This window comes from Sebastes umbrosus, chromosome 18, assembly GCF_015220745.1.
Source record: "Sebastes umbrosus isolate fSebUmb1 chromosome 18, fSebUmb1.pri, whole genome shotgun sequence".
Taxonomy (NCBI): Eukaryota; Metazoa; Chordata; class Actinopteri; order Perciformes; family Sebastidae; genus Sebastes; species Sebastes umbrosus.
The window spans coordinates 14,350,725-14,363,560 of NC_051286.1; the positions used below are offsets into that span (position 1 = coordinate 14,350,725).

Sequence of the window (12,836 nt, forward strand, 5' to 3'; positions counted from 1 at the left end):
GTGATTTAAAGGCAACTTAATAACACCAAATTGTGTGAATTCACTGAGATGGCAGTTACTGACACTCTGCTAAGTTAGGCTAGTTACCGCAAACTATCTTAGGTTAGCTGTAGTGAATGCTTTATTTAGTTATGATGAAGAACAGAACTGAATTACCAAAGCATTGGTTCAAAATTGATCATTTTCCGTTAAAGAGAAAGCAGGGTATGTAAGTGTCTGTTGCTATCTCACCCATGGATGTATAAAGAGAACGGGATACAGCGTTGGAGTTGGGGCCCAGTTCATATGAGAGTTGCTCAGTGGCACATGAAGCCAAAATGGCTCGACTGCCGAGTAATAAAGTACCCGGATCATTCGGCGATCACGTGACGGACACATAAGTTGTAGTATCACCGTTTGGCCACTATGAAAATTTGCTTCAAAGCCCGGCACACTTCCTGGAGGCTTGGTGCAGAGCCCGTAGATTATGAAGCCAGAGGTCATGTAGGCTCCTGTGGTTTGGTTTTTAACTCCGTTTTGTAGTTATTGTATATGCTCCTTTATACATGCTGTTTTAAACAGAAATTATGCATTTTAATGGCATGGTGTTTTGTTATAGAGTAAAACCAACTCTTTCTTCTAGAAATGACATTAATTTACTAATTTGCAACAGCGAATACTTTTTGAAAGTAATGTAAAGGCACTTTGATTACATTTTCTATCAATCTAATGAGTACTTTTTGTTAATTTACATATTTGCCAAATTGCAAAAACTCGTATGGCAACTAATGCATAATAAAAACCTTTATTATTATTATGTTTAGGCACTCATAGCTCTTGGGTACAGTAACTTTAACGTTTGACCAAAATTACGATCTTCTCCCAACCTTAATGGTTTTTGTTGGAACTCGTGATGCAAACCCTGGTATCCAGTGTCAAAGTCCATTTTTGTCTCTGTAAAGCTGGATTAAGTGATGGTGAATCGAATTTGGGATTCAATTCTACTTACTAGGACTGTAAATCTGCATGTAACACCCCATGACGTTACATGTACCATTATGATTAAACAGTATAACCCTGTGTCTCTTTCCATAAGTCCTCAGCATACCGTGGGATGTTAGTGATTGTTTGCAGTAAAGAAGAAGAGTGCTCTGGCTATGCAACAGTACAGTACAGGTACAGATCAGATAAGTAATTGAATACCTATTCAGTACAATGAAGAGACTGAGTGGTTGGCAGTGAAGCTTGAAGCTGTCATTGAGAGCTAGGTCTAAAACAGACAGCAGTTCACTCTCTATTCATTTAGTATCATTACAGGCCTCCTAAGAGCCCTAATGGGCCTAATAAAAAGACAGAGGTAATAATGAGACTAGAGGGCCCTATATGAGCAGGAGGAGTAGGAGGGGGGGGGAGTCAGGGGAGCGAGAGAACAAGGAAGCCAGAGAGAGTGTGTGAAAGATACGATGGTAGAGAGAGTCGGTGTGTGTGAGACGCAGAAAAAAGAGAAGAAAGAGGAAGAGAGTGATTCTGAACTGAATGAACACTAAATACCAGAGGGCCTGGAATATAAATCTACACATGTTGTGTGCGCTTACATGTCTCTGGGATGGTGTGTGTGTGTTAACAGCTGCACAAATGAGTGGCAACCTCTGACCTCCTGACAACCATGCAGCGATTCAGTTTCCCTTTTCATGACAGTGTGTGTAGCGGCCAATCAATGGCTGCCTTGCGATGAGTTACAGCCTTCCTCTCAAACATGTTTAACTTTAAAACGCACGGGGAAACCACGTCTCCCAACAAGGCCAAATGTGTTATTTTATGTGTAGTTCTAATTGTTTTATTTTGAAAGCTTCTAATTTATATTTGGTACAAATATTTGCTTTCATATTTAAAGTAAACTTGTGCACATCATAAGTTGCCGTGAGCCAAATATTTAAGCCTTCAAAATGACGCATGTAACAGAAAAGCTATTCGACGCTGCATGTTTCCTCCACATCTGGATGCTGAAGGACTTTTACATTAATGGAGCGATCTGCAGTAATGACTCTTATTACCTCATCGTTAAGGCCATTTGCGCAGTGGGCTATGAGTGTAATGGTGGGAGTGGACTGTTAAACTGGAGGGACCCCTTTTGTCTTAATCGTTACTCGGTGACACTCTGACCCGCTGGCCCCGGGTAAAATGTCCCCAGAGTGTCACATGCCCCTTTAATAACTCTGTCAGGTCTGGATTTAGATCTACATTGCATGCAAGATCAATAATTATACATAGAGAATGACGGTGAAAATGTGACGGTAAATTTCTTGAATTAATTTCTGCGCCCCCCCCATAGCTATGATCAAATTGAAGAATTTGATTGTGGATGAAAAATACACCTGAATTCAATTTTAAAGAAGCTAATTAAAAACAATATTTGTGTTCTCAAGATGTTTGATGAAAGGGGTCCAGGGACAAAAAAACACCCTTTGTCCCTGTTAAAGCATCTCCCCAGTGGTGAGACAGCATCAATGCCTCGGACCCCGGCGTCCCTCTAAAGCCAGATCTCCTAATCAGACCACGCAGCTCCCCCGTGTCTTTGTAAAGTCAATCCTCTGAGGTTCCCAGTGTTTGGTATCAACACACCTTCAACTACTCCAAATTCATTCATTAAATGTAAATGTGATGACAAATCAGTGATTAGAGCTAACCATGGACAGACCAGAGAGCCAAGCAGCTGGTTAGTGTTGTGCCAGCTGCGAAATGAGTGAATAAATCCAGCGGTGGAAGAAGTACTCAGGCTATAGCTACACTATTACATTTTCGTTTTAAAATGGATAATTTTTGCTACGTTTATGCCTAGCGTCCACACTACTCCGGCGTTATCGATGTATGAAAAAGCTGCTGAGCCCGTTTTAGTCTGATCGGACGGAAACGAAGACGATGACGCCCACGTTTCGCTTCTTGATTGGGTCTTACACATCATGACGTGTCTTTCACTGATTCGTCATGCTCCATCACGTGAACCTTTTTCGGAAGAAAACCAACGACATCAGCCTCGACCACAAGTGGTTAATTTCAACATAATGAGTTGCAAGCGTTGCTGACCTTGTTGTCTATGCCAACAGCTGTAGTGCAGTTAAATTCTGCATTTTATAATGCTACTACTGCCTACATGTGCAGGAGACAAGCTGTTATTCGAGCGCTTTACATCAACTCCTGTGTCCAGTGCTGCTTCCTGTTTACACCGGCAAGTGCATGCCAGGTGTACGTGAATGGTCATGTGATATGCGTTTTCAGGCGTGGTAGTTTGGACGGAGATAAATTCTGAAACGGCCCTAAAAGGCTCGTCTGGACAGAGATCATTTTCGTTTTAAAATGCTGTTTTAAAACGAAAATGTATTAGTGTGGCTGTAGCCTCAGATCTGTACTTCAGTAACAGTAACAGTGTAGAAATACTCTGGTACAAGTAAAAGTCCTGCAATCAGAATCTTACTTCAGTAAAAGTATAAAAGTATTTGCATCAAAAGATACTTAAAGTACCAAAAGCAGAATGATATATATAATATTATTGGATTATAATTATTGATGTATTAACGTGTTCATCCCTTTAATGTTGCAGCTGGTAGAGGTGGAGCTCGTTTTAACTACTTTATATACTGCTGGGTAGTTTGAGAATTTACCCCGGGGATCAATAAAGTTTTATCTTAATCCAGTATGACAACATCATTTATTTGTTGATTATATTTTGTATTATTAATCTGTAAAGTAAATAAAGTTATCAAATAAATGTAATGCAGTAAAAAGTACAATATTTCGCTCTGAGGTATAGTGGAGTAGAAGTATAAAGAATCAGAACATGTAAATACTCAAGTAAAGTACGAGTACCTCAAAATTCTACTTAAGTACAGTATTTGAGTAAATGTAATTTGTTACTTTCTACCACTGAATAAATCCAGATGTAGGATTTTTTTTTTTTAAATTTGCTATGTTTAGTTGTCTAATCATTAAGAGAGATTAATTTACTCCATGACATTGCATTATAGTTTACGTTATTTTGACAATTGATTAATTGTTTTAGTAGTTTTTCAAGCAAAAACATCGAGCACTCTTTGGTTCCAGATTCTTAATTGTGAGGATTTTTCTTTGTTTTATATCACTGTAAATATATCTTTGGGTATTTGTACTATTGTTGGGACAAAACAAGGCATTTGAAGATCTCATCTAGTGCTCTGTGAAATTGTGATAGGCATTTAATTGATTAATTGAGAAAATAATTGGCAGTTAATTGATAATGAAACTTGTTTGCTGCAGCGCTACATTGTATTAAAAAATGTCGAATTGGCCACATGTTGTATATACTATAGCTGATTGGATCAATGAGATGCATCGCTCCCTTTACTGCGGCCCAAAGTGTCTGTTTCAACTGATAAAGATAAAAAAGAAAAGAAGAACATTTGCATAACAAGTCTTATTTAAGAATTCGTCAACAAGGAGCGGGGAAATCCATCAGTATTTCCCTAAATAAATCAATTTTACTGTGTAGTCTCCTTAAGTAAGTAAGAGGATTGCTTTCTTTAAGTCTGGGATTGAAATGGAATACATTGACATAGGGGCGGATCCCCCCCAGACTCTCCCACCCTACCCAGTCAAATCAAAGGTTTCAGCTGCTCTTTATTGATTAGATTTTAGAATATGGGACTAGCTTCTCCCTTAGGTGCAGATGAGTAGCAGATGTTAATTATCCTGTGTGTGTCTGTGTCTCTGTGTGTGGGGGGGTGTTTACGTGTGTGCAACAGTCAGTGAACTACTTCAGTAATCTCATACTGTATCGTTCCAGCAAATTAAAGTACCAATGTGGGTTTACTTCCTTGCTTTACCAACAGCATATTACCTATGAAATGAACCTTTCATGATTCTAGTTATAAAAACTTACAAAATAGTACATTAGAAATAGATTTTTTTTAGATTTTACAAATCAAACTGGTCAGATAATCCTAATCCTAATGTTTCTTATGTCAAAAAGTGAAAAAAATGTATGTTTTCATCCATTGATTTTTGGCAAAACACAGGAAAAAATCTATTAAGTGATTGAAATTGTTAAATTAAGAAACGAATAGGATCTGAAAACCACATCCCAGACAACACAGCGGTTCATTAGCAGTCATGCTTCTCTACCTGGGATATGTTTGGCCCAGCCGATGATGACCACCAGTTCGCGGTCGGCCAAGTCGCACAGCGTGGTCAGGGCCTTGATGTCTCCGTCGGGCATGGTGGGGTCAGGCATGGCATAGATCTTCTCTGGCTCCACCACCAACAGATGGGAAACGATCTTTGTCACTGAGAGACGGGAGGACGGACGCAGACATGGAGAGAGAGGAGAGACATGTGTTGTTAGATGATTTTAGGTGACAGCATATACCATTTTTAAAAAAAAAATATAACAACAAAATGTAGGCTGGATTATCTTGGGGTGCAGAAATTACAACAAATAAATTAATAAACAACACATTTGCAAAGTGTTAATTCAAAACATAGTCTAGCATGTTCAGTTCACCTTGCGTATAGACTCATAACACTTTTGACCTTTTAAACTTTAACCTTTGTCAGATATTGCTGCTATTAAGCCTGTGTATGCCTTTCTAACACATTTGACATACTTCTAAATTTTGAATTATTTTTATGTGATATTGAATTGTCTGTGTATTTCTGTCTGCGCGCTCGCTTGCCTTGAATTACCCCTTGAGAGTCGAATAAAGTATTTTGAATTGAATTGAAGGTTAAAATATATGGTGCAAAGTCAAAAAAAAGGTGGCAGGTTGGCCTGGTTATGAACCCATGACAGTGAAAATCCATCTCTAAAACAAATGTCACTGTGCATTGTAAAATTAATACATTTTTAACTTTCTATAAATTTCTATAAATGCCCCACGTTGTGTATTTGCGGCTTTGATATAAAAACAAAATGAAGCCTTTCTGTCATGCTAAGGTGCCACCCAAGTCTGCAACATTCAGCTGAGTGAGATAGAAAAACAAAACAGTGTGACTCACATGGCTTTTTGGCTGGAGGGGGGATGCCGAGGCCGAGGTAGGCGCTGTTCTCCTGGTCCAACCTCCGTTTGTACTTCTGTCTCCCTCCTCTCACCCGGTCCAGACGTACACCTGCAAAACAATATCACACATGTATAAATGGCAGCTAAACCAGAGAAACTTTGAAGCCAATTTTACATCTACTACTATAGCTACAACTACTAATGATAAAAGACTAATTGCATATATTTTGCTGAGTCATAAATCTCAAGGATTTCAGTGTTTTCTTCATTATAATATACAGTTTTGCCCAGAAATGTTTTTTCTGGTTATAGTATATTCCTAACTGGAATAACAAACAAGTTAAGGATGTATCAATATATCGATTTAATGATCAACGTTCCAATATCATCGATGCAAAGTGAAAATATCGATACATATCATCTTTAGGATGCGCCTTTATTTTGAAATGTTCACTTTATATTTATTCTTTTAATTAAAAATAATAGATTGTTTTTCATTTAAATGCCTGGATGAGCCCTGTAAGAAAATTGACAAATTATAATTTAGTTGTTTTTTGTGAGTTGGTATAAATCTAACGAATTGTGTTAAATATATAATATGAAATATGATATTGTCTCATATCGATCGCAGGCCCCTGAATTGAATCAAAATCCAGACTTTGTGAGATCAGTAAATATTGTACCCTTTACCAAAGAATCGATATATTGTATCATGATGAAACTTGTGATTTACACCCCTAGTATTAGTAATTATACATGCATATACCATAATTGGGACAACTGAGTTTCCTTTATTTTTTGACCTTTTAACTGAAAGTTCAATACCTCCGTGTTGCAGATGGAAGAGTGTATAAGTATCTAGTTAGTATACAAACAGACATATCAGGGATTATCCTGAAAGCCATCTCAGAGGACACATCAGATGCACCTTATGTGCTGGATTTACACCCTCGTATTAAAAGTTGTTTGAGCGTCGAGGGAGAGCAAACAGATTTTACATGGTCAAGTGGAATTGAGTCGTGTGAGATTCTCCCAGTGACTCGTATAAATTCCTTTGATTCCCCTGGAAACAAAAGAATCCGATTAGGATGGTCTTTCAATTTCCTGACACCGACTATCCACTAACCTAATTACCCAGCGTGCCCAGAGGGAGCTCATTCTTCCCAGCAAACACAGTGAGATCATTTTATGCCTGGCAGATTGAAGCTAAATCGAGAGCCCCTCTCCTAACACAGCTTTCCATTTGTACGCCTTAAAGTAATCAATAAGGCTTGCAAATAGACTTCTTGTTCTTTGAACACATGTGGATGCGGTTTTAATTAGTCAGTTAGGCAGCTAGGAGCCGGAGTTTGCGACAGATGGAGGTTCAGTCGTTGCTTCTACCATTACTCTGGGTTAAGGTAAATTTAAAATTATAAATTGTGCTGCAGGAAACTGTGCGCATGTACTCCAGATATTAAATCAATTCAAATAGCTTCTCTATTTAATGACACACATAGGCCTAATAAAGGGATATGCAGTTAGTAAAGGCTTTCACAACAATAAGCTTATTAGTAAGCAGGTGTATACCCTGAATTCACGTGCTATAGACTTGTTAGACAAAGTGACAGCAAATTGTTGCTGCTTTTGTCCCTGACATCCTCACACACACACACACACACACACACACAGTTTCCCCTGCTGCAGGCTGCAGGGTCATGTGGCTGCGACAAGCGACAAGTGACCAAACAGCCGGAGTTTGAATTCCAAGATCCGCGGGGGCTGTTTGAACTGGAACATCCAACTGGCCCATAATTAATAGACGCTGACAAGAATTAAGAGCTCAGCGCTAACCAGTTTCAGTTTACAGCTTAGCGGCGCTGCAAACGGCAGAGACCCGAGGCAGGAGGGCGGAGAGAATGACAAGAGAGGAGGAAAAAAAATAGGGGTTGGATAATGTTGGGAGGGGAATAAGACAGAACAAGCTGCTGTTTTTGGCTGTATCAGTTTTCTGCAAGATCTCTGTTTTTCTTTCTCTCACTTTCCCCTTCCGTCTGTCTCTTTTTTCTCTCTCCCGTTCAGCATCGGGTGTACGTCTCCCTCCCTGACAGCCCCTGCCCGTCCCAGCAAAGCGCCTGATCCGACCAGTGCAGGATTATCTCCTCCCCATGTGATACGGCACAGTACTGAGAATCTGACCACAACAAGACAGCTGGATGAGGCCCCTTGTAGAGGGGAGGGGAGGGTTTTGTGTCATCGTCAGCACCACATTCCACACCTCGGGCCCAAAACCACAGCAGCCTCCATGCTCCAAGACAATCGGGTCCAGAGGAGAGCTTGTGTCTTGTAACATGGGGGCAACAGATCATCTTAAAAGCATCCAGATTCTTTATTTTTATGATTGCTGGCCTCAAAGTGTGGCAGCCAAAGTATGGATGCAAGGGGTGAGGCTGTGGGGGAATGGGAGGCGGTGGAAGTGCAGAATGTTATGAGCTCGGTAAGATCATACAGTACAGTATGCTTATAACATAAAGAGACGGCCTGAGACACAAAGATACTGGCAGACAGTCCATCCTTGCTCTGCGTGTTTGTGTGTGTGTACATGTGTGTGTGGAAAGACGATGAGGCATGTTTGCATAGGAGCAATCTTTACGGCCACCTGACCCCGGCTTCCCTTTCACATTCAATATCTTTATTGACTCGCGCAACCTTAAAGCACATTCCCGACTGAAGCGGCTGTGTTTTCCTTTATGTGGCGGCCGCTGTGTGTATGTGTCATGTGGATTTATTTCATTCCTTTATTGTGTTTATTATTTATTTGGATCCCTATACTTTTCAACAAAGTAGTAGTAGTAATCCACCTTTTATGTCCACATTAAAAAATAAAAATAAAAATCATATAGCCAGGTTTGTAGGCAGTATTTTAAGTATAATTAATTCCCACTAACACAAAAAATAAAAATAAAGTCACAAAAAAATTCATTATATTTTCTGTAAATCAAAAAAAAAGAAGTGCACCATCTCCATGCTGGCGGGGAAACAATTAATCCTTTATTTGATTATCTTCTGGTTGTTATATTGAGTCTAAAAATACACACAATGTGTAAGTTTTTGTCTAAATTAAAGCATGCAACTTGTTGTTTAAACCCTAAAATTCCCACACAAAGTACAGACAACATGATTTCTGTATCCTCAATGGCACACAAATGAAACTAGAAAAATGCAGAATAAATCAGACTTAAGCATCATAAATTAAGTGGAAAGACAGGTGAGCAACAAAAATGTTCAGAATAAAAAATAATTAAAAAGTCCCAAACAAATAGTATCACAAAGTACATCTATGTTCATTCATGCTACGCAGAAGAAGCTGTATAGAGAACATATTTCATCACGTGCATGTGGCTCATAAATGTATCAAGCTTGTGTGTTACTGTATGAACATGTGCTTGTGTGTATCTCACGCAACTATTTTCAGCCGCTCACCTGTCAGAGGCGCTTCTTTCTAGAGAATGTGTCAGAATTGGCTGGCTGGCTAACACTGCCAAAGGGAGATTAGGAGCTCCCTATTTTAGCTGGGAAAAATCAGAGGGATGCAGCGTGCGGCCCCTCCCACACCGCCGCTCGCCCTTTACAAGGCGCAGGGAGCTCGCCCTTCCACAGCTACTTCTGAGGGCTGAGTCTGCGAAGAGCTACTGACATCGGACAGCTTTTGTTTGATCGTAGAGAGAGAGAGAGAGAGAGGGAGGGTCGAGGAAAACGGGTACGGGACAAGGGGAGGAGGGGGGGGAGGGGTATCAGGATGGCGTCCCACCTGCTCTAATAACCCCCAATGGGCTGACAAGACAAAGCAGGAGTTGTTCACCCAGAACCACGCACACTGGCATCGCTCTCTTTATCATGTTTTCATAAATCCGAGCCGGCGTGTCCGCAAGGGGTATTACTGTGTATTACAGAGCCGCGCTGACCACAAATGCACTTGTAATCGAAAACATCTGCGCAGCTGGAGATGGCCGGGTCGATTCAGGATCCCCGGTGTGTTGGCGTTCAGTTTGTGGGTGAAAGAGAAAAAAGACATAGAGGGAGACGGGTGCCAGCAGGAAACACGGACCTCAAGGATCCGATCCCTTGTCACTTGTCAGGGGGGGTGATATACAGTACATTTGGCATACATGAATGTGTGTGCCGAGTCGAGTGTGTGTAAATCGGAGGCTAAATCCCCTTCTTCAGAGGAACACGTGTTAGCCTCCGTGTCTGATCTGTCACCTGCCAGACAGTGAGGACAGGCCGGTGCGGAGCCTCTGGGTGGGCGCTGACTCTCAGCTGTAGTCTGCCAGCTACTCTGACACCCGAAAAAGCAAACAAGGCCCCACACATGTGCTGTTAGATAGACAAGTATGCGGTACAAGAACAAATCCAGTGGCAAGGGGTCAGAGGTCACTGTGTCTTTACAGTTAGAGCAACACAGGCAAAATCTGGTTCAAATGTATCGGCTAAGACTTTAAAGGCACCCATACAGTATAGACTTTTGCTATATCTTTATTATGATGATGTAATCTTAGTGTATAGATTGGTTTCTGATCTAAGCCTATTGATTGGAAAGGGACCTGACAGTCTGTGATATTGGATATGGCTTTACTAATCTTTTGTGTATGTGGCTGGAGGAAAATAAGGCTGTAACGTTACCCCGGTAGCCACGTTCGCTCAGGAAAGACTGCTGATCCCTATCTGTGGTCGGGGCGAGGGCGAGACAGCGGTGTAGGTTGCCAAAATAGTCTGGCAGCTTGTATTTATCCACCACATTACAGCGGTGTCAGAAAATCCCCACAAGCAAAGAATACACCGCAGGAACACTGAGCTAACGCTAAAACCGGCAAGCGTTGACTTCAGAAGAGCAAAGGCTTAAGTATGTTGTTGACCTACGCAAAACTGTGAGCAGAATTTGTTGCAGCACTAAAACTACAAAAAGCTAAAAAAAATGAACTTTCCATCTTCAGGTGAAAATACCAGGAGTGACTCAAACCACAAAGTCAAAAAATGCTAATTCAGTCCAGAAAAGTCCTGCATCATTTAACAGCGTGCAGTAATGCTATGGGGTTATTAGCGCTGCTATTAGCTGCAGGCACTGACTCCTGGCAGTAGCGACTGACACCATACCTTCCGCGAGTTGTAATTACGTGAGAATTTTTCCATTGGACCTGTGACCTTTTATCAGCCTCAGCTGGACATTTAAGGGGTCACTGAGCGAAGCAGGCTTCTTCAAACAGACGCTACCTTCCACCCGGCTCACCGAGGCGCTCTGCTGAGGATAAAGCAGTAAAGACCGATCTGGAAAGAAGCCTGTCATCTACTATATCTTTTTCCAAGAATCTCTTTGATTTTCCTCTAAGATGTAAAAATTAATTTATTGTGACACTCACATCTAAACTCACATAATGTGCACTCACGCAGAAAACACACATGACTTTCAAGCAGACCTAATACTGTATATATAACGGTTATGACTTTAATTTATGGACTCATTTTGCTGTGTGTTGAGCTGCTACTTCAGAACAGTCGACACTCATACTTGCCAACTTTGAGACCTCAGAAATAGGATGGATTTTGAAACCAAAGCAGGGGGGTCTGAGAGAAAAATGTGAGTTTCAGAGACTTTGGTTCCTCCATGCTGGTGAGTTTAAAAGAAAATAGCAAAAATAATAATTACACTGAAACAGCATTTTCAAGATAAATAGGCCTACTTTTTATTTTACTTTAAATTCTCAGGAAAGAAAATTGAATAATTTGCCCCTTTGACGTGAACTTGTGTGAATCTCTGGCATAAAGTAATAATCATTAGGTCACATCTCTGTTCATTTATCAACTAAACTCTAAACTGAGTGTTAGTGGATCCAAATTCAATTTGAACTGGGAAGCCAGGATTTCCGAGTTCCCAGTCAGAAATTTCAACTGGAACACCCCCTGAAGTCGGACGAACCTCACCAACCCCGACCTCAAAATCCGAGATGGCTGCTCCGCACATCAACAGTAAAAAAGCTGTAGTTATTTACTGTTCACTAGCACTCCTGTTCTTATTTGTGTCTCATTAAATCAGTCGTACACACAGTACTGTCCAACTTCTATCTGTGGACATGTTGCTACGGTGGTTGTATGTGCAAAATACCGATGTAATGGGATGCAGCATTATACACGCTGTACAGTGCCAGAAACAGGAGGAGATAACGAAAAGGAAAAAAAGTTGTGAAAATTTGACATAAATTGGGAGAAATATGGGAGAAATGTGACCCCGGGAAGAAACATGGGAGATGGCAATGAAAAAGTCTCTCCGGAAAATGAGGAGGGTTGGCAAGTTTGCCCTCACGACATTCCAAAAACACCTGAATGCACCAAACGGGGCTTGAGAAGTGAAGCGGGCTGATTAGCGGCAGGTGTTACAGCGAGGAGGGGCTTCCCCTGCCCACCAATAGTGCTGGTCTATAACTGTGGCAGCTGGCACTTTATAATTCAGGATGGCACGCTTACAGCGGAGCTTAGAGGGTCCTGGTGGAAATATTAGACACTTTTAGAACGACTGATCACTCAACATCTTGTGCTGTGTGGAAGCATTTCAGATGATACCGCCGCACTGTAACGAGTGAAAACGTAACTTTGGGATTGCAATGGTAATAAGAATTCACGAGGAAATAACTCTAAAATGTTAATATTTGTAAGGTAATAGCTGTAGAATATAAGATTTTAAAATAGATGGTGGTGGTAAGCTTCTTACATGACACTTGCATTCATATTACACTATGTGATTATTCCTTTTCCATGACCAGCCCTTTGGCCACTTGTTACATGGTGATCTCATTA

General features: G+C 40.8%; 1 protein-coding gene across 7 annotated transcripts in view; it reads right to left on the bottom strand.

Annotated features, from left to right (window-relative positions):
• The window catches only part of esrrgb (estrogen-related receptor gamma b), a 150,010-nt gene that overhangs the window by 8,299 nt on the left and 128,875 nt on the right, over positions 1-12,836 (bottom strand). For all 7 annotated transcript variants that reach the window (XM_037751110.1, XM_037751107.1, XM_037751106.1 and 4 more), the window contains 2 exons: positions 6,007-6,117; positions 5,134-5,295 (listed from right to left, as the gene is read on the bottom strand). In XM_037751110.1, the coding sequence (XP_037607038.1) occupies positions 5,134-5,295; positions 6,007-6,117 (273 nt within the window). The remainder of the gene's footprint in view (positions 1-5,133; positions 5,296-6,006; positions 6,118-12,836) is intronic.